The sequence below is a fragment of the Somniosus microcephalus genome, chromosome 10, assembly GCF_052327205.1.
Source record: "Somniosus microcephalus isolate GS21.2 chromosome 10, FLI_Smic_1.0, whole genome shotgun sequence".
NCBI classification, from domain to species: Eukaryota; Metazoa; Chordata; class Chondrichthyes; order Squaliformes; family Somniosidae; genus Somniosus; species Somniosus microcephalus.
The window spans coordinates 166012310-166035131 of record NC_140996.1 but is presented as its reverse complement, the minus strand read 5'-3'; the positions used below and the strand labels follow the sequence as shown (position 1 = coordinate 166035131).

Sequence of the window (22822 nt, the reverse complement as noted above, 5' to 3'; positions counted from 1 at the left end):
CCCCTCTCCCTATCCTCTCCCTCTCCTCTCTCCCTATTTCTCTGTCTCTCTGACGTCTGTTCCCCTCTGCCGCTCTCAGTTTTTCTTCTGCCGTGGTGCCCGATTTGCTACTCCAGGCCCCGCCGTCCGCCCGCTCTCCGGGGCAAGGTAAGAGCCAGGCTCCGGCCCCACACCCACACCGCCAGGGATCAGCACCCGGGGAACCCGCCCGCCGCCCAACGTGAACAAAGACCCTCCTCACCTGTCACGGAGTTGAAGTCTCCGAAAGCGGCCACGGTGCCCCGGGCCACTTCCCCCGCGCATTCAGGAGGCGCGGGGAAGAGAGAGAGAGACAGACTGGGGGTGGGGGGGGGGGAAAGAGTTAGACGCCGCCGCGCACCTGCTCCGCGGAGCTCCGTGCCGCCACCGCCGCACCAGCCTTTACTAAGATGGCGGGCGGGTAGCGGCGCTCAGCTGAGGCCCGCCCCTCCAGCCTTCACAAAGATGGCGGCGATCGGGGGGCCGCTTGTTGACTGGAGCCGGGAGGTGCCTAGCTCGGGCGTGGGGTGCGGAGGAGAGGCCGAGGCTTCGAGGCCTACCTGGAAAAACGGGGAAAGGTAGGAAAATTAATGAGATTAGATAAAAGATTTAGAAAGTAATTAACTTTTTAAAAAAACAATATGTGTTTTAAAAGCAACTTTTTTTTTTTAAAGACGCAGAAAGCGGGGAAAAAGGAAAAGTTTGGAATCAAGATGGCGGCGACTCACCTCGGTTCAGAACGATAAGGCCCGCCCACACACGCACCGATTGGTCGACTGTCAGGTCACCGAACCGTAGGATTGGTCAATCGTCCAGTCACTCGACTCTAGGAGGGCCCGCCTGCACGCGCCAGGAACCCGGTGTACGATTGGTCGACCTCGACGTCACTCTATCGCTAATGAGATGCTAATGAGCAGAATTTTGAACGTTTTTTGGATACCGCGGGCGCAATTTTTGTCCGGCCGAAACGTAAAATTATGCTTACGACCGTTTTGGAATGGTAAGCTTTCTTTTGATGTAATGCACGTGTAGGCACGCTCTATAACTTTCGAGTGCATAGCCGGACAGACGCACACCGAAGGACAGACAGACAGACAGATCGATCCGTTTATATAGATAGATAGAAGATAGATAGATAGTAGATAGATAGATAGCTAGGTAGATAAATAAAGAAATTTGACCTGTGCAAACCTTGTGCACAGTACTCGTTAGATTTTTGTGATCATGAATGAGAATTTCACCAGTTGGTAACAGGATAATTCACTGCAACGAATCTCCTAACTTTGTTTTACGTTTAAAAGTGATATGTAACCACCACTAAAATAGATTATTCCACTAATATTTTTTTTAAATGAGGGAACTGGGCGACACAGTGCATTAGACAATGCCCTTTCACCTCTAAAATCTGGATTCAAATCCAGTCCCGACTAATGGGATGTTGGTTGTGTGGCTAGTTTGGGTAGTCTCAATCCAGTTACAAGCACAAAACTGACACTATTTGGGAATCTCATTCACAGGGACCACTGGAAGACTACTGCAGGAAATTTAAAAAATAGGTCACTGGTGCAGTAAGGGTGTTCTTGAGGCTTAGATGAGGCACATTGTTAGGGCAGAGTAGAAAGTTTTGCACTTCATCTAGCTGTGCTTCACCTGATTTGGAAGTCCATGATGCTGACGCTGGGTGACTGAAATAGGAAGAGTTCCAACCTCAGCACCAACTTTGACGAGCACAAAAAAAAAATCATCCTCCAATGTGATTCTTGTGAATTGTGCAGCGTTTACATTTGTGAAAGCACTTTTAGAACAGTCATTGAAAAATATTCACAACAATTTCACAACAGTTCAGTACAATTAAAAATACCTGACCACTGTTGTTGGGAAATTTCACACCAGTACTTCCTAACTGAGAGAACGTCCTTCAGCAGAATGCTGTTGTAGTCGGCCCCATAGGCAACACAGCTAAATTTATTCTGCAGAATATCCATGATGTGCTTTAGAAGATCCTGACATTTCAGACGTGGTCCTCCTATATAATGCAATATGATCAATGAAACAGCAACAAACAATGCAAGCGCTGCCCCTTAAGCTCCTATAATTGTGCAGACATTACAAATGATGAATCAAGCAAGAATCCCCACTTCAAATGAAGTCACGGGACTAATTTCATTGTATTGTTTGATCTTACTGAAGTACACTGGTAGATTTTGTAATAAATAAACTACTACACATGAATGCTCGCTGGATTCAACAGCTGTGCCCTTGATTGACTTTCTCCCACCTAGGTTATGAGTGCCAGGACAGCAACAGAACAAGGTGGCAAAGAAATAGATACTTAAACATGCTACAAGAACTGGAATTTCTCTATTTTTGATATTGGGAATGGGGGCACAGGTGGGGGGAGGCAAAGTCGCCCCACACAGATTTGTTCGTTAGTACACAAATTTCAAACTCTAGCATTTGGGTTCCTTTGTCAAACTATATAATTGATTGACCATTGCTCCAAATGAAGAGTAATTTTATTTCCAACTTTGTAATTCAACTAACACAACAAACCATACATAATTCACCTTAGACTGTAGCTTTGAGAGATAAGGATGCTGTAGTTGATGGGAAGTTCCTATCCTAAACATTTCCTAATTTGGGAATACTCAACCCCCTCTCCCCCCCCCCCCCCAACACATATTCTTGAGTTTAGAACTAGCCAATCAGCTGGACAATGGAGTAGGATGATGTGGCTGACCATGTCAAAGGCTGCAGAGAGGTTGAGGAGAGATAATGCACCAGTCATAGTGTATATCATTTCTGACTTTGATTAGGTCAGTTTCAGTGCTGTGATAGGGACAGAAACCCGACTGAAGAGGTTTAAATGTGGAGTTGCAGGAAAGATGGGCACAGATTTGGGAGACGACAACACGTTCAAGGACTTTGGAGATGAAAGGTAGGTTGACGATGGGGCAGTAGTTTGCCAGGGCAGAGGGGTCAAGGGTGGTTTTATTGAGGAGAGGTGTGATGATGGTGGGTTTGAAAGTGAGAGGGACAGAACCTGAGGAGAGGGAACTATTTACAGCATCAGCTAGCATGGGGGGTCAGGAAGGGAAACTGGGTGGTCACTTTCCTCACTTTATGTTCTTCCATGTTTGGCATAAATCACAACATTTGGGGGGGAGAAATAAATGGTCTCTATAGCAGACAATTAGAAATAGATAGCAAATACAGGAAAACACTGTTTCAAACATTTTGATTTTTAACTCTGAATCAAGACCCAGAGGGATTTCTGAAATGTTTAAATGAATACCTGGGTTACCACCCCCTGCATGACTTAGTCAGTTCACCCAGTGAGTAGTTGAGCCATACAGAGCAGGGAGGTCCCAGGTTCCATCCACAATCTGTGCGAGTTACTTAATCTCAGCTGCTGGGTCCATAGCAGGAATGTTACAAATTGTTAAGGAGGGTTGAAAAAAATGGCCATGGTTTCCTCACCTGTTCATTATGCAGCAACATTTGCTGAAAGTGCGTGGGTGCAAATGGCAGGAAAGAACAGGATCAAGCTCAGCTGTGACGCACACTGCACTCAACATTCAAAGTCATGGCTTATATGTAAAAAAATGGCATGGTGCCTTTGGAATCTTAGCAATTCATAGAAAGGAATAGGATGACAGAACAAGGAGAGGAGAGGAATGGATGTCAAAATACATTTTGTTAATTTGCATTTGAGCCTGCAAAAAAAAAATCTTTTTTTTTTAAAGTGGGGATACATGTACAGGTAGACTATCCTTTATCCGAAAACCTCGGGACCAGCCGTGTTTCGGTTTTTGGAGAATTTCGGATTTCAGAAGGTGGGTCGGCGGGGGGTCGTGCGCACGACCCCCCCGCCGACCCCCCCTGGCCCCGACCCCCGCCGACCCCCCCCGGCCCCCGCCGACCTCCCCACCGGCCCCGACCCCCGCTCGGGGTCGGCGGGGGGGGGGGGTCGGCGGGGGTCAGGGCCGGCGGGGGTCCGCGGGGGGGTCGTACGCACGACTTACGCTGACGCTCAGCGTAAGTCGGCGGGGGTCGGGGTCGGCGGGGGTCAGGGCCGGCGGGGGTCCGCGGGGGGGGTCGGGGCCGGCGGGGGTCCGCGGGGGGTCGTGCGCACGACTTACGCTGACCCTCTGCTCAGCGTAAGTCGTGCGCACGACTTACGCTGAACGAAAAAACCTTTGGTTTTTAGAGGGTTTCGGTTTTCGGAAGTTCGGATAAAGGGTAGTCTACCTGTAGTATAAATAAATTTAAAAATAAATAAGACTGTTATTTTACTTGTGGGTGAGGTGGACGGTCGAGTATTGTTAGTGTCCATTATAAAAATGGGCCCTAACAGCGTGCAACTTGCCAGCTCATCACGTAATGAAAACCCCCTTATGAAAAAGGTTCAAAACCAAATCATAGTTCAAATCCAAATTAAACTCGGTTTGAATTCAGCTGACAGACTTGGTCATTTCAGCTAACTATAGATTCAGTATTTCTAAACACAGCATCGGCAATTCCAAAAATTGAAAGCTGCTAAGCAGGTGAAGCAATATAATTCAAAAACTGTTTCAGCAGCAACCATGTCCTCTAGCCTGATTAATCAACACAGAACTAGATTAGCATTTTGTGTTTTTTTTAAACCAAAGCCAACATACAGCCAGTATGTGTTGAGAAATGCTCAGATAAATACATTACATACCATATTTAACAGCGCAATTAAATTATTAAGTTGACCAGGAAAAGAATAGTTGATTTGGAAAAGATTTTAAATATTTAGACTCTGCTCACTTTTATTGGCCCATCGGATAAAATATTTCATGATACTGCTGATTTCTTGCATCTTCTTCTGCCGGTTGGCTTGGGTAGTTGCTGACACATTGGGGTTGGCTGCCTGGAGACATTCGGTCTCTTTCTGGATGTACTTTTGCAGAAAGCTAAAACACAAGCATTTTGTGGAAATGAAAAATAAAAGAGAAATAGCAGGAATGGAATCCAAGGAGAATTATTTTAAATTTTATTAAGCAAGATTCCACACCGCTGTTCATTAGATTAAACAAAGGGATATGGGAACAGGGTGGGCCTTTGGGATTAGGACTACCACTTGCGTGAAGGATAAACACCAACATGGATTGGTTAGGCCGAATGGCCTGTTTTTGTGTTGCAATTTCTATGTAATTCTGCGCAACTAAACCAAAAATCTTGGGAAACTAAAACTGCATCTGACTGTGGTTATGAAAATGAGAGAATTCAAATGAATGTAGGCTTTGCATCAATCCTCACAATGGAAAGGGAAATGGCCTTTACACGGTAGTGTGCTTTATCTTACAGAACCTTCTCCACATATCTAGTAATTTGCATACATAGAAAAGGGCAAACATAGATTTATTTAAGAACGGCACAGCTCACTTCCAGCAGACTGCATTGAAAAGGTAACTTCCCATTTTAAAGTCAAGAAATTTTGAGGTGACAAAATTATTCTTATCACTGCTATATAAAAAAGGGACTAAAAGACGCTATAAACTAATTCATGCAAAACTTGAGGTATCCTCTGCAGTGGGCTGCGTGGTTGGTCCAGAAATACAAGAAACCCTGAAGAACTTGCTATCAATGCAACAAGGCACATAGTCAAGTTTTTTCTATATTTCAAAAAATATTGACAACATAATACAACTCTGCAGCTTTCCACAATATATGTATAAATATGGGCTCTTGTATATATATGATGAAGACATAGTTTTGTAGTTCAGTACTTGCTCTTGTAATAGTAGAAGTTTTGTGATACTTGGTTAGGCATCCACAGCACTTTTTCCAAGGGCACATTTGGCAAATTTACCTAAAAACTGCATCCCAGTTCAACTGCTTTGAATGTTTTGATTCAGAACTTCGATCCAACTGCTCGATGGCTTCTGGGGTCCGAATAAGACGTTTAAATTTATCTACTTCTTTCTAAAAAAAAACATAAGGTGTTAAAGCTACGATTAGCCTGGTAAAAGACACTGTTAAAAAATTGTGTGTATTCAATCTTTGAAATCAAAATTGCAAAATCATTAGTATAGGGTCCCTGAGCGTAAGCTAATCCTTAGTGCCATAGGGAAGAAACAGATCCACTTTCAAGTCCTGCTCCTCTCAATTCCTGCAGGGGTAGAAGGCGGAAGAAACAGACAGTGAGAGTGAGAAAGAGGAAAAAGTGAAAGGGAGGTGTGTCAGGCCAGGCAGACGAAGGAGCAGGGAAATAATATATAATGCAACAAGAACGAACGTTCAAACAACTGGCAACGCTAAATGCAATTTACAGTCGAGACATTTCCATTCTAGTTTTTAATGAATTGGCCACGAAGTGTCTTCTGTACTTCTCAAGAAGTTTAATGAGATACATTGTATTACCTTTCTCTCTGTAGCCTTGTCATTGTCAAACTGGCGACAGCAGACGTGCAGCTCATGAAGTGCAAGGCTCATGGTTCCTTTGAAAAGCAGTGGAATGAATCCTGCAAAGTAAAAATGAACTCCAGAGCTTACACTTTTAATGGCCAACCATCAACCTACACAAAGATTCCTGTGACGAGATAGAAACAGTGCTTCTGTGAACGTGGTATCAACAAACTGAAGATTTAATGCGCTACACCATGGCTCAGTAAAACACGGGGTTGCAGCTGTGGTCTTCATTCTCAGGCCAAGCTGCTGCAGGAATTATCAGTTGCTTCCACAGGGAAACAGGAGAGGGGTGAAACAGGAGCATAAATTTGTGAAACATGTTGGATATTTTGTACTTTAACTAAAAGGTCTTATATAAATGCAATAAAAATTGAAAATGCAGGTCAAACAGGATCTTTCATCAGAACCCTGAATGTCACGGACCTACATTGGCTCCCGGTTAAGCAGCGCCTCGATTTCAAAATTCTCATCCTTGTTTTCAAATCCCTCCATGGCCTCGCCCCTTCCTATCTCTGTAATCTCCTTCAGCCCCACAACCACCCCGCCCCCCACCCGAGATATCTGCGCTCCTCTAATTCTGTCCTCTTGAGGATCCCTAATTATAATCGCTCAACCTTTGGTGGCCGTGCGTTCTGTTGCCTAGGCCCTAAGCTCTGGAATTCCCTGCCTAAACCTGTCCGCCTCTCTACCTCTTTCCTTCTTTAAGATGCTTCTTAAAACCTACCTCTTTGACCAAGCTTTTGGTCACCGGCCCTAATTTATCCTTATGTGGATCGGTGTCAAATTTTTTGTCTTAAAATACTCCTGTGCAGCGCCTTGGGATGTTTTATTACGTTAAAGGTGCTATATAAATACAAGTTGTTGTTGTTGATCTGAAACGTTAACTCTGTTTCTCTCGCCACAGATCCTGACCTGATGAGTGTTTCCACCATTTTCTGGTTTTATTTCAGATTTCCAGCATCTGCAGTATTTTGCTTTTGCTATATAAATGCAAGTTGTTTTGTCATTTTTGCTCCACACACTAAAATTAAACATATATATTTTGTATTGTGATTGATCTATAGCTTTGATTTGCAACATAAAGTACAACACATGCTTGCAGGCACATGCTCCCATGGGTTTTTTTTTAGTTCTAAGTCACTTACAGCAATCTGTCCCAATTTAAAAATCTAATCAGAAAGATTTGAGGACACTCAGTGCACATTCAAAGAGCACATCAAGAAGCTGAAAAAAAAACGAAACTCCAGGAACTGTGTACTCCAGGAACGGTGTACTCCAGGAACTGGCCAAATCAAAATGGGGAGCTGATGAAGGATCATCACGGGGACTTTCAAACCAACTTCACTATACTGCTTCACAGGGACTGTGCCACCATCAGTGAGATGGAGTGCCTTCAGTAAAGAGGGGACAAAAACAGGTGTATGGTCCTAGTTATCCACTACATAGACATATTCCACCATCCAGGATGCTGAGGTCCAGAAAAATCTTTGCCTCTGAAAATCCCTTACTCAAAATAACACAGTGGAAGGCTACAGAGTAACAAAATGGCAGGAAATGCCAATGACCCTCCTGGCACTGACAAGGTGTACACTAAAATGAGCGAGAGCTGGGGTGACAAAGACTGATGAGAATATGACCAAGTTAAAGCTGGGAAATGACCCTCCCTCTGGCCCGATGTGAAGGTGAAGAGGCGAGGCAACCACTTGAACACTGCCTGCTGCAGTGCTCCCCATCAACATCCTGTACTCCAGAGGAACTATTCGAGATAAATGACAACGCCAGATCCAGGCTGCAGTTTTGGAGTGACAAGCTATGACGATGAACTGTTAAAAAGGCACTTTCTTTATTGAAAATGTTTGGGATCCCCATTTGATATGATAATGTGGTTCACACTGAATTTGAGCATATTGCAAAATCTTCATGGTCTGACATTGTGACAAAAAATGCCAACTGTTCCAGCTCTTTGCTCAGCTATATCCCTAAAGTCAATTTACTTATGCTATTCAATACCTAAATTGCATTTTCACTGTCTTAAATACGTCCACACACACACAAGGCTATTTACTCAAATATTTAAATATATATATATAACTAAACAGAGGTTATAATCCACATTTCCTATTGCTAAAGGCATTACCGATAATTGTTCTGTCAAATCAAAATCATAATACAGCAGCTCCTTTTTGAATGTGTTGACATCGTAAATGAAAAAATTATTGTAAGACAACAATTAAAGTTTATTCCTACTATTCATGAATTCAAAATTCTTTTAACTTTAGTTGTGTCCCTATATATAAACTATAAGATTTTATCAATTTAAGTGAAACATTACAGCAGTTATGAACCTTAAAAGAGATGGGCAAGGTAAGCTGATGCACTGAAATGAGTCCAGCAGGATTGCAGGCGGTGTAACTTGTAAATATGAGAGTCACATGTAAATTATGCTATCGAGGTGCCACCAAAACAGTCAGTTGCAAAAAAGCAGTTTATTTTTTTTGCGACTCATCCCGACGAGTACTCCTGTAAATTGACACATATCTACAACAACCTATTGTACAGTAAAAACAGAATGTGGGCACCGGAGCGGAGAGAGAAAATAATCAAGGAGTGACGTCACAGGACAGCAGGTAGGTGATTGGTTGGTGAGTATTAGAGCGGTTTGTTTTGTCTCTAAACTAGTGCAGTGTTTTAAGCTAAGAGCTGGGGAGCAATAACTAATACTTTATTGGATTGATAACTTAACTACATTAATTAATTAATTAATTAATATAACTCTAAATAATCACTTGATTAAATACTTTAACTAATTTAAATAAGCATATAAATAAAAAAACTCTAGAGATGGCAGAGCAGGCTATGTGTCGGGACTGTAGTATGTGGGAGTTTGTGGACAGTGAGACTGTCCTGGATTCCTAAATCTGCAGGAAATGTCTCTGCCTTCAGTCACACCGGCTCAGAGTCCTTGAGCTGGAGTGTGAGTTAGAGACACTCCGAAACGCAAAGGAAGGGGTGGAATTTCTGGACAGTTTTATCCAGAATACAGTCACACCCCAGAGGAAAGTACTGGTTCAGGAAGGGGAGGGTGTGACTGTTGGGGAGCCGGGTAGCGGGACTTAGGAGAGGTTGAGGAGGTCCTGCAGACACTGGTCCTGTCCAACGGGTACGATGTACTCGCTACCTGTGAGGACAAGGAGAAAGACTGCGGGGAGGACAGCCACAATGCAGACCAAGGCACCGTGGCTCAGAAGACTCTGCAAGGGGCGGAAGAGCAGAATAGAAATGTGGTAGTGATAGGAGATTCTATAATTAGGGGGATAGACAACGTCCTCTGCAGCCAAGAAGGAGAATCCTGAAGGGTGTGTTGCCTACCCAGGGTAAGGGATATCTCGAGGCAGCTGGAGAGGAATTTGGAAAGGAAGGGGGGTAAATCCAGTTGCCGTGGTCCATGTCGGAACAAACGACATAGGTAGAAACAGGGAGGAGGTCCTGCTGAAGTAGTATCATGAGTTAGGAGCTAAATTAAAAAACAGGACCTCGAGGGTAATAATCTCTGGATTATCGCCCGAGCCACAGGTAAATTGGCATAGAAACAGTCAGATCAGGAGAATTAACATGTGGCTAAAGGGCTGGTGTGGAAAAGCAGGTTTCCTTTTCATGGGACACTGGCACCAGTGCTGGGACAGGAAGGAGCTGTACCGATAGGATGGGCTCCACCTGAACCGGGATGGAACCCGTATCCTAGCGGAAAGGGTAAATAGGGAGATGGCAAAGGCTTTAAACTAGTAAGATGGGGGGAGGGATCTACAAGAAATGAAACCAGCCTAAATATAAACAAAACAGGAAAGGAGAGCATAGGAAAGTGTAAATTAAGGGAGGACATTGATGGCCAGGGAATAAATAGAGTTATAGAACAGGAGTGTAAAAAGATGGTTAAAAATAAAGTGAAAAGAACCGCACAGTGTCCGTAATAAAACAGGGGAGCTGGAGGCAATTATGCATTGCAAGGAACCAGACATAGTAGGGATTACTGAGATATGGCTGCAGAAAAATCAGGACTGAGAATTAAACATTGCCGGGTATAACATATTTAGAAAAGATAGAGAGGGAAAAAGGGGAGGTGGAGTAGCCTTACTTATTAGGGATAACATAATGGCAGTAGAAAAAAGTGACGCAGCTATCAGCAAAACAGAAATAGAATCCATGTGGATAGAGATAAAAGATAATAAAGGATCAATCACACTATTAGGGGTAGTCTACAGACCACCTAATAGTGGAAAGGAGGTGGAGGAAGAAATATGCAAACAAATTAGGGAAATGAGTAAAAGACATAGAATAATAATCATGGGGGATTTCAACTACCCTGATATTGGGACAGAAGAGATAGGTAAAGAGGATAAGGGAATGGAGTTCCTACGATGTGTACAGGACTCCTTTCTAACCCAATGTGTAAAAAGCCCAACAAGGGAGGATTCACTATTGGATCTAGTAATGGGGAATGAACTTGAGTAGATAAGAGAAGTAAAAGTAGGGGAACATCTAGGTAATAGTGACCATAATATGATATGCTTTAAGATAATAATTGACAAAGACATAAGTATGACAAAGACCAGGGTAATAGATTGGAGAAAAGCTGATTTTGAGAGCTGAGAATAGAACTTGGGAAAATAAAATGGGCAACAATATTGGCAAACAATGATGTAGAACAGCAAGGGAAACATTTAAAACTGTGTTCAACAGAGTGCAGGAAAAATATATACCGCTAAAAAACAAGAACAAGCTAAACACTAATGAGACACCATGGATGAATAAAGCCATATGGGAAAAATTGAGGGTAAGGAAAGAGGCATACATTGACTACATGGGCAGCAAGGGAGAGTATGACAAGAGAGAACACGGAGATTAGGAGAGAAGTAAAAAAAAATCACAATCAAGAAGGCAAAGAGGAACTATGAAATTAAATTATTAAGGAACATAAAACAAAATAGTAAAATATTTTACAGGCACGTAAATTTAAAAAAAGGTTGGGATGGGAATAGGGCCAGTAAGTGATAGACAGGATAATACCACAGGCAACGATAGAGAGATGGCAGAAATATTAAATAATTACTTTGCTTCAACAGGTGGAGATGACATCGGATGATGAAACTAGTAATGAGATAACTGCATTTAAAATAAAACAAGGAGCTATATTAAATAAACTAATGAAACTCAAAGAGGATAAAACCCCTGGTCCGGACGGATTACATCCGCACATTTTAAAAGAATCTAGTGAAGAGATAGCAAAAGCATTACTTCACATATTTAGTAAATCATTAGAAAAAGGTGTAGTGCCAGAGGGCTGGAGGATAGCTAACGTGATACCTGTGTTTAAGAAGGGAGCTAGAACATGTCCAGGGAATTATAGGCCAGTCAGCTTAACATCGGTGGTAGGAACAATAATGGAATCCCTACTAAAGGAGAAAATGGAAGAACATCTAGAAACCAAAAATATAATAACAGTCAGCATGGATTTCAAAAGGGAAAGTCTTGCTTAACCAAGCTAATTAATTTTTTTGAAGTAGTAAGAGAGAGTAGACAAGGGTAATGCAGATGATGTAATTTATCTAGATTTTCAAAAGGCCCTCAATAAGGTACAACATAATAGACTAATGAATAAGGTCAGGGAATGCAGAGTTAGGGGAGCAAGTAGCAGAATGGATAGCTAGCTGGCTTCAAGACAGAAAGCAGAGAGTAGAGGTAAAGGGTAGCTATTCAGAGTGGCAGAAGGTGGGTCGTGGTGTTCCACAAGGATCAGTGCTGGGACCACTGTTGTTCACAATTTATATTAATGATTTAGACTTTGGAATCAAAAACACAATTTCTAAATTTGCGGATGGCACCAATTTTTTTTTTTGGGGGGGGGGGGGGAATAGTCAATACTGAGGAGGACTGCAACAAATTACAAGAAGACATTAATAAACTTGCAGAATGGGCATATAATTGGCAAATGAAATTCAACACAGATAAATGTGAGCTATTACATTTTGGTAAGAAAAATAGGGAGAGCACATATTACTTGGAAAATAAGAATCTAAATGGGGTAGATGAGCAAAGGGATCTCGGAGTACAAATACACAAATCATTAAAAGTATCGACACAGGTTAACAAGGCCATAAAAAAGCAAACCAAGCACCAGGATTTATTTCTAGAGGGACAGAATTGAAAAGTAGTGCAGTTATGCTAAACTTGTATCAAACCTTGGTTAGACCACATTTGGGGTACTGTGTACAATTCTGATCGCCATATTATAAAAAGGATATAGAGGCACTGGAGAGGGTGCAGATAAGATTTACAAGAATTATACTAGAAATGCGAGGGTATACCTATCAGGAAAGGATTAACAGGCTGGGCCTCTTTTCTCCTGAAAAGAGAAGGCTTAGGGGTGATCTAATAGAGGACTTTAAAATCATGAAATGTTTTGATAGAGTAGATACAGAGAAAGTGTTTCCACTTGTGGAGAATAGCAAAACTAGAGGCCATCAATATAAGATCATCACCAAGAAATTAAATAGGGAATTCAGAAGAAACTTCTTTACCCAGAGAGTGGTGAGAATGTGGAACTCGCTAACACGGAGTGGTTGAAGCGAATAGTGTAGATGCATTTAAGGGGAGGTTAGATAAGCATATGAGGGAGAAGGGAATAGAGGGTTATGCTGATAGAGTTTGATCTATTATTAAGGACATGGTAACAGGGCACTTAGAAAATATTAATAGGATTTCACAGAGTCAACACGGATTTATGAAAGGGAAATCGTGTTTGACAAATCTGTTCGAGTTTTTTGAGGTTGTAACTAGCAGAATAGATAAGGGGGAACCAATGGATGTGGTGTACAGGAAACTTTGGTTTATCCGGAGGTTAACTGTCCGGAATGCTCGAGCCACCAGCAAAAATCAGGAGCCGTTTCGTTAGGTTTTTTTTCTTTTTGTTGCTTTTTTTTTTCCACCAGTCAGGCTCTGCAAGGTCTCGCTGAAGCTGTTGCTAAGCTACAGAGACGCTTGCAAGGTACGGCCGACTGTTTAGAAGCTTCAGGGTTTGTTGCCAGATACGGAGCTCAAAATTTCCGTATGTTTCTGATGCGCTATCGATTCTAATAAAAGGCTGAGTAGAGTTCAGAACAACAGGCTTTTATTAACTACTGAATGCAACTACAAACAGATCAGGACTATGCCTCTAGTGGACGACCGAATGGCAGAGAGCTGCCGTGCAGCCGTCCTTATACCAGGTAGCCAAGGGCGGAGTCAGCTGAGGCATAGTCAGGTATAACAGTGAAACAAGAGTGAACGACAACAACAACAACAATAGTGAACACAGTGAACGACAGTGGTTTACCACAGTTTCAACATTAGCGCTGGTTTGTCCGGCAGTTTTGATGGGACGGCAACAGCTTGGTCCTGGATAGCACAAAGTTTCCTGTATTTGGATTTTCAGAAGGCATTCGATAAGGTGCCACACAAAAGAGATTATTAAACAAAATTAAGGCTCATAAGATTGGGGGTAATATACTAGCATGGATCGAGGACAGAAAACAGAGAGCAGGAATAAACGGGTCATTTTCGGGTTGGCAGGCTGTAACTAGTGGGGTACCGCAAGGATCAGTGCTTGGGCCTCAGCTATTCACAATCTATATCAATGATTTGGATGAGGGGACCAAATGTAATACATTTAAGTTTGCTGCTGATACAAAGCTGGGTGGGAATGTAAGTTGTGAAGAGGATGCAAGGAGACTTCAAGGGAATATAGATAGGCTAAGTGAGTGGGCAAGAACATGGCAAATGGAATATAATGTGGAGAAATGTGAAGTTATCCACTTTGGTAGGAAAAATAGTAAAGCAGAGTATTTTTTACATGGTGAGAGATTGGGAAATGTTAGTGTTCAGAGGGACCTGGGTGTCCTTGTACAAGAATCACTGAAAGTTAACATGCAGGTACAGCAAACAATTAGGAAAGCAAATGGTATGTTGGCCTTTATTACAAGAGGATTTGAGTATAAGAGCAAAGACGCCTTACTGCAATTATAAAAGACACTGGTGAGACCACACCTGGAGTATGGTGTGCAGTTTTGGTCTCCTTACCTAATGAAGGATATACTTGCCACAGAGGGAGTGCAACAAAGGTTCACCAGACTGATTCCTGGGATGGAGGGATTGTCCTATGAGGAAAGACTGAGTAGACTAGGACTATATTCTCTCTCGAGTTTAGAAGAATGAGGTGATCTCATTGAAACATACAAAATTCTTACAGGGCTCGACAGGGTAGATGCAGGGAGGATGTTTCCCCTGGCTGGGGAGTTTAGAATAAGGGGTCGGCCATTTAGGACTAAGATGAGGAGAAATTTCTTCACTCAGAGGGTGGTGAATCTTTGGAATTCTCCACCCCAGAGGGCCGTGGAGGCTCAGTTGTTGAGTATATTCAAGACAGAGATCGATAGATTTTTGGAATATTAAGGGAATCAAGGGATATATGGGGATAGTGCAGGAAAGTGGAGATGAGGTAGAAGATCAGCCATGATCTTATTGAATGGCGGAGCAGGCTCAGAGGGTCAACTGGCCTACTCCTGCTCCTATTTCTTATGTTCTTATGAGGAAAGATGCGAGGAGTCTCAAGTGGAGCATTTTCGGGTTGGCAGGCTGTAACTAGTGGGGTGCCGCAAGGATTAGTGCTTGGGCCTCAGCTATTCACAATCTATATTAATGACTTAGATGAAGGAACCGAGTGCAATGTATCCAAGTTTGCTGATTATACAAAGCTAGGTGGAAAAGTAAGCTGTGATGAGGAGGACGTAAAGAGCCTGCAAAGGGATATAAACAGGTTAAGTGAGTGGGCAATAAGGTGGCAGATGGAGTATAATGTGGGGAAATGTGAGGTTATTCGCTTTGGTAGGAAGTATAGAAAAACAGAATATTTTTTAAATGACGAATAACTATTAATTGTTGGTGTTCAGAGAGATTTGGGTGTCCTAGTACAAGAAACACAGAGTTAGCATGCAGATACAGTAAGCAATTAGGAAGGCAAATGGCATGTTGGCCTTTATTGCTAAAGGGTTGGAGTATAAGAGTAAGGAAGTCTTGCTACAATTGTACAGGGCTTTGGTGAGACCACACCTGGAGTACTGGGCACAGTTTTGGTCTCCTTGTTTAAAGAAGGATATACCTGCCTTAGAGGTGGTGCAACAAAGGTTCACTAGATTGATCCCTGGGAATGGGTTGTCCTGAGAGATTGAGTAGATTGGGGCTATACTCTCTGGAGTTTAGAAGAATGAGAGTTGATCTGATTGAAACATATAAGATTCTGAGGGAGATTGACAGGGTAGATGCCGAGAGATTGTTTCCCCTGGCTGGACAGTCTAGAACTAGGGGGCATAGTCTCAGGATAAGGGGCCAGACTTTTAAGACTGAGATGAGGAGGAATTTCTTCACTCAGAGGGTTGTGAATCTTTGGAATTCTCTACCCCAGAGGGATGCTGAGTTGTTGAGTATATTCAAGGCTGAGATATATAGATTTTTGGACTCCAGAGGAATTAAGAGATATGGGTATAGGTCCAGAAAGTGGAGTTGAGGTCGAAGATCAGCCATGATCCTATTGAATGGCGGAGCAGGCTCGAGGGGCCGTATGACCTACTCCTGCTAATTCTTATGTTCTTAACATTCCAAAAATATTGCACCTGTACGTGGCACTGTGAGCATATTAGTGCATGACATATTGGCCCAGAAATTCGGGTCTCCACGGGTGAGTACGCACGGGGTACTCACACGTAGGCCCAACGAAAGTGCCGGTTTCGTACATGCACTGCACATGTGCGGGAAACCGGCACTTCCGTTCCCCTGAAAGGGGTTCAGAAGTCGAATGCGTGCGCCGGAGAGGCAGCGCGTACGCATCGAACTTACGTTTTTCTTGCAGGGTTCTCTGGGAGGGCAAGTCTCCAGCAGTTACACTTTTAAAAAGCAGGCGCAAGGCCTGCTTTTAACAAGGTAAGTGGTGAATTAATTAAAATTAAAACATTTTTTCCACAGGTTTATTATTTTTTAATACTTTAAAGAAAAGTAAGTTTATTTTTAGCCCTGTTAGAAAATGTAATTAATTTTTTCAAAAATTTAAATTATTGTTGAAAAAGTTTTCATGTAATTTATAGTTATTTTAAAAATGTGATTTAAAAAAAAATGTATTTGAAGTTTTAGTGCTGTTTTGGGGCTTGTAGTATTTATAGGTTTGACAGCTCTTCCTATCAAACTTATGAATGAAGCATTCCCTGCTACCATTGGCTCTCCATGACCCACGTGATCCCAGGGGACGCATTGAACTAACTGCGCCCCTGGGATACGCAAGCACTGCGCGCCGGCAGTTGGAGGAGACCCAGGATCGGAATTCCACGCGGGCCCACAGCTCAACGGCCAGCGCGCTAGGTAAGTGCAGGTCGGAGGCTTGCACCCGTGGGAAGCCTCCGACCCGAATTTCTGGGCCAATATTCTATGACAGGGCCAACTGAAGCAAAAATATATCAAGCGGCTTTGAAACCATGCAAGGGGAAATTTTTTAAAAGGGCTCTTTTAGAATGTGCAAGATAAAAACTCAACAGCAAGATTGCTTACTTCAAATATTGAAAGGTTATGTGAAGGGCAAGATGAAAGGCAATTGTGGCCAGCCACAGCTGACCGATACTGGCCAAAAGACAGCGTTGAGAACTCATCAACTCCCCACAACTGAACATGCTAACAAGATTGTGCGGTAAGAAAATCCCTCCCCTAGTGATGCCCAGAAGTTGGCAGAATATAAACATTTTGACCAGTAATCACACACACACCCAATAAAGAAAGAAAGCAGCTGCAGAAACAGTACCCACCCCTCATCAACCAGCTCCCGAGGAAGCGAGAACAGTCCATTTCCCTCCTTTGCCACGGATCAAAGAAAGAACAGCAATAACATAACACTGCATGCCCATCAGCTAAAGAAGTGCTAGCACTCACAATAGATCCCCTCCTCCTCTCCCCTTCCTCCCGCTCTGTCCATCCCCGATCCTTCCTCTTCTCTCCCCCTCATCAACCAATTCCTGAGGAAGTGAGAAAAGCCCATTTTCATCTTCGCCAGTCTAAAGAACAGCAATAAGGTAAAAGTGCATGCCCACCAAATAAGGATGTGTTTGCACTCTGACTACTCCCCCTTCTCATCGCCTTCCTTCAACCTCCCTCCCTCTTCTCCTTCCACAGCTCCCTCCTCATCCCAATTCATCCTGCCTCCCTATACCTCCTCTCCTTTTAACTTCCCTTCTGATCCCGCCGTCTTCTTCCCTCCCTCTCTCCATAACCCTCCATTCTCTTCTTTCTCCTTCCCTCCATCTCCACCTCTTCCTTCCCTTCTCCCCTCCGCCTCCTTCTCTGGCTTCCCTTTCCTGAGGGGTTAGACGTGGTGGGGTTTAATCAGGCAATGATGAGGCAAAAGGAGGAGGGATGCACAATAGGCCTGTGAGAGAGGAAAAGTGAGTTGGAGAAATATAGGGCTGGAAGAAACTGCAGAGATAATGGCCCATAATTTGCGGTCAGTGGCCAAGTGACTGCGATTGTCGCTAATCTCGAAGAAAGCCGCCCAGAAATCTCTGTGCCAAGAACTTTAGCTTCCTCGATGTGAAATTGATTGTAGTGCTGTCAAAAGGGGAACTCTAGCAAACAACAGCAATGAGTCATCAAGCTGTCTAAGCAGCCAATGACATTGAAGAATTCACAGACAGTAAACCCGGAAATAAAAAACACTGATTATAACTATTTAAAAAAGTGCAGCTACAGAGCAAAATAAAGATTGGGGGGGGGGGGATGGGTGGAGTGGGCTGGTGCATAACGCAACCTGTGGCGAAGCAGTGCATGATTTCTGTGTTTAGCTGCGCATGCACTAAATCCTGAAGTCACGGTCAGTTTCAGGGGGTAATGACGGCGAACGCTGGAGATATTTAAAAACAAGGTTGAAAATTTGTAATTTAATTATTGGGGACAGGGAGACAATGTAGGTCGGCAAGGAGGACTGATAAGCGAGTAGAACTTACCACATACAGCAGAGTTTTGGAAAAATTAGAGTTTATGGAGTTAGGATTGGAGCTCTGCAAAGTGAGCGATGTAGTCAAGTCTGGTGGTGATAAAGGCAAGTATAAGCACAGTTTCAGCACTGGAGCGGCTGAGGTGGAGAATGTATGCAGGTGGGAGAATGTGGACCTGGTGACAGAGAGGATATGGAATTGGAAATTCAGATCAGGATGCTGAGGTTGCATATAGTTTGATGAGTGACAATGACTTATTCTAATTAAAAATGGTAACTCATTTTGATTAATGACCCACTCCAATATACACAGCATCATTTGCTTAGAACGGGTCTGCAATCGGTGTCATTTTTATTGGCCACAAAAAAGACAGACTTGCATTTATATAGTGCCTTTAGTGACCTCAGGATATCCCAAGGCACTTTACAACCAATGAAGTCACTGTTGTAATGTAGGAAACAAATGTAACTCCTGTAGGAGTCTACGTACTCCTAGCAAAAAATACTGAACTTGGAGAGGTTCAACAGAAAAGGTTTAATTCTTGAGACTGCATGTTGAACAGAAAATGGCGTCAGAGCCTACACCAAGTCTGACTGCTTTTCATCAGTCCACAGCTTCGACTGCTCCTCCCCCGCTCTGGGCTTAACTATGTTGCAGATCGAGTTTCTTAGGTGTGATCCTTCTTAAAGGCATAACGCCTGATTTATAGTCTACGGACCGCAAAGCGGATTGTGTCCTTTCTGTGGTCGGTACGCCACACTCCGAACATTCCTCCAAAAACCATTTAGGCCCTAAGCATAGAATTTCCGCCTTAAACCTCTCTACCTCCCTCAAGGTGCTCCTTAAAACCTACTTCTTTGACCAAGCTTTTGGTCACCTATCCCAATAGCACCTTATTTCCCACATTACAGCAGGGACTACACTCCAAAAGTATTTCATTGGCTGTAAAGCGCTTTGAGACATCCGGTAGTCGTGAGAGGCGCTATATAAATGTAAGTCTTTTTATTTTTAGCTGGGTGTCTAATTCTGCTCCTGTGAAGCGCCTTGGGACGTTTCACTACGTTACAGACGCTATTTAATTCGGGCTGTTATTTCCCACCGTAACTCCACCCCCTGCTGCCAGCCCCGGCGGGAAATGTTTGTAAATAATCAGCGCGCCACAACGAGCCACACCCACCGGAAGTCAAGAATTCAGTGCAGCAAAAAGTTCGCCGCCCGCAAAACCCGCGCATTTAAACGTTCCGCACCCCTAGCGAATCAAATTGCGATAAAACATTATGCACCTGCCGCTGGTTGATCACGACTCCCGATGTTATTCTAATCCAATCCCGTCAAGAACAGCTTCATCAAACTTGGCGCGAATACAATTTGTTTTTACAGCAAAAAGTTGTCTCGCGTTCTGTCAGTAACCGAAACAGCGACGGCGCCAAACGCGGCCGGGATCGCACCCGTCCCATATGCGCGTCCGGCCACCGAGCGCTGCAGTGCAGAGGCGGTCAGCGCCGCCAGCGGTACATCTTGCACAGGACGCGCACTCAGAGCAGCACAGCCTCGAGCCACATACATCAGCCGAGGCGACATGGATAGAGCATAACAGAGAGACCGACCGACCTCGCTCACCCCTGACGGATCGCACGTGACAATATTCCACTTCACCCCTGACCAGAATTCGATAGCAACAAACGTGCCCCGTCGGGTCAGCCAGCGCATGCGCACGGAACCGCACAGCCCGCTGGGATCTGTAGTCTGTCCTCCGCATCGATTAATTTCATTCGCCATCGAACTACAATTCCCACAACGCACTCCGTCCTTCATTTCACGCTTCCAGTTCCGCCGGAATTAGAATTGGAATAAACGCAGCGTTGTTTCTACGCGCCATTTTCAGCGGGTGGGAGTGAGCCGCTCCTGAGCGAGGCGACAAGCTGGGCGCCTGCTCCCGGGCCCCGCTCACTCACCGCGGCCGACCCGCACTCCGACACCATGCTGCTGCCGTCAGACGTAGCGCGGCTCGTCCTGGGTAAGTGGCGCCTGGAGCTGACTGACGCTCGAGCGGGCTCCATGGGCGGCGCTGGGCCGCTGCTGGGAATCGCGGTACATTGGCGGGCAGCAGAGTTAAAAACAGGCGCAGGTTGCAATGGGCGGAGTGTGGGCCGCGCCTCCCGAAGCCATCCATTGATGGAGCTTTATTATTCACTACCTTTGGAAGTAACTTATTCCCAGTTTCCTTAATTGAAGCTACATTTTTACATGGTAAAAATGAATCGCCATTAAGCTCTGTTGACAAATGCCGGGCTGTCCGACGGGAACAGAGGCCACAGTGAAGCTCACTTTCCTCTTGCCTAGACTGAGTGTCATTATCTGTGATTGACAGCCCCGACTATACATGACATTCTGTTGACATTGCTTCACATGGTTTTGGGACATGAATGGAATTATGATTCTTGATCTGTTTCACAACAGGCCTTTTAGATCACAACTATATATAATACCATGATGACAACTTTGTGGCTACGTTTTAATTTTAAAGGGGGTATGAGGTGTGAATGCCTCCTTAAACTATGTGATAGATTACTTTTTTTTGTATAATTGTATTCAAAATTGTGTTCTAATTCAGTGTTTGGTAGAATAATTAAATACCTGAATTGAAATGAAGCCATGTGGGAAGAAGCTCAGCCCCATGACACATCCATCCTTCCAATCCCATTAATGAACAATGTTCAGTTGTAAACATTGCCCTGGAATACTGTGGATCTGCTAGGCTCATTTATCAAATCGATGATTCTGCAATTTGGGGTGTTCACTTGAATCCAGTTTTTTATTGTTGGTTTGTCATTCTGGAGCTGCCTTGGTCACGCAGAGATCCGGCTTGCTTTTTCTTTCCACCTCTAGTCCAGACCCCAGATGGGAAATTCTTAATTGGTCTTGAAAATTAGTTGGTCATTAGACGACTGGCATACACTCCGTTAGGCAGCTATCAGGAACTCCTCATGATTAGTATGGTGAGCAGCACATTTACTAAAAAATGTGTATTGCTTGTAAAGAGCTGTTACTCGACATTTATATTTGTCTCCCTATGAAGAAAAGAATCACATTTTGGTGGTATCCTATAGATTCATTATACAAAAGAAAGTAAGAACTTGCATTTTTATAGCTCCTTTCAGGACCTCTGGACGTTCCAGAAGTGATTTAAAGTGAAGTACTTTGAAGTGTAGTCATTGTTGTGATGTCAGAAATACGGCAAACAATTTGCACACAGCAAGGTCCCAGAAACAGTGATGAGCTACAGATCAGACAATCTTTTTAGTGATGTTGGGTGAGGGATAAATAATGGCCAAGACATCGGCATTAGCTCACGTGCTCTTTAAAATAGTGCCATGGGATCTTTTACATCCACCTGAGAGGGCAGCTGGGAATTTGTTTTAACATCTCATCCAAAGGATGGCACCTCCAACAGTGCAGCAGTCCCACAGTACTGTGCTGAAGTGCCAGCCGAGATTGTGCTCATGTCTCTGGAATGCAGAATCTTCTGACTCGGAGGCTAATGTTACCAATGAGCAGAGGCTGACTGCTTGACATAGAAACATAGAAGATAGGAGTAGGCCATTCGGCCCCTCGAGCCTGCTCTGCCATTTAATGAGATCATGGCTGATCATCCAAACTCAGTACCCTGTCCCTGCTTTCTTCCCATATCCCTTGATCCCTTTAGCCTTAAGAAATATATCTAACTCCTTCTTGAATATATTTAATGAATTGGCCTCTACTGCCTTCTGTGGCAGAGAATTCCACAGGTTCACCACACTCTGGGTGAAGAAATTCCTCCTCATCTCTGTCCTAATTGGCTTACCCCTTATCTTTAGACTGTGACCCCTGGTTCTGGACTCCCCCGCTATCAGGAACATCCTTCCTGCATCTAGTCTGTCTAGTCCTGTTAGAATGTTATAAGTTTCAATGAGATCCCCTCTCATTCTTCTAAACTCCAGCGAGTATAAGCCCAATCAACCCAATCTCTCCTCATATGTTATTCCTGCCATCCCAGGTATCAGTTTGGTGAATCTTCGCTGCACTCCCTCCATGGCAAGAACATCCTTCCTCAGATAAGGCGACCAAAACTGCTCACAATACTCAAGGTGTGGTCTCACCAAGGCCCTGTACAACTGCAGCAAGACATCCTTGTTCCTGTACTCAAACCCTCTCGCTACGAAGGCCAACATACCATTTGCCTTCCTAACCGCCTGCTGTACCTGCATGCTTACCTTAAGCGACTGGTGCACAAGGACACCCAGGTCTCGTTGCACTTCCCCTTCTCC

General features: G+C 43.8%; 2 protein-coding genes across 4 annotated transcripts in view; one reads left to right on the top strand and one right to left on the bottom strand.

The window, feature by feature from the left end:
• atm (ATM serine/threonine kinase) overlaps positions 1-20214 on the bottom strand; it is a 206445-nt gene extending 186231 nt beyond the window's left edge. For both annotated transcript variants that reach the window (XM_085999094.1, XM_085999096.1), the window contains exons 1-5: positions 20127-20214; positions 6409-6509; positions 5858-5970; positions 4813-4958; positions 1880-2044 (exon numbers count right to left, since the gene is read on the bottom strand). In XM_085999094.1, coding sequence (XP_085855220.1) covers positions 1880-2044; positions 4813-4958; positions 5858-5970; positions 6409-6480 — 496 coding nt within the window. In that variant the 5' untranslated portion in view covers positions 6481-6509; positions 20127-20214. The remainder of the gene's footprint in view (positions 1-1879; positions 2045-4812; positions 4959-5857; positions 5971-6408; positions 6510-20126) is intronic.
• Positions 20215-20235: 21 nt separating this feature from the next.
• npat (nuclear protein, ataxia-telangiectasia locus) overlaps positions 20236-22822 on the top strand; it is a 49222-nt gene continuing 46635 nt past the window's right edge. The window contains exon 1 of one of the 2 annotated variants that reach the window (XM_085999097.1): positions 20236-20532. In XM_085999097.1, the coding sequence (XP_085855223.1) occupies positions 20496-20532 (37 nt within the window). In that variant the 5' untranslated portion in view covers positions 20236-20495. The remainder of the gene's footprint in view (positions 20533-22822) is intronic. The other variant, XM_085999098.1, reaches the window with a different exon arrangement.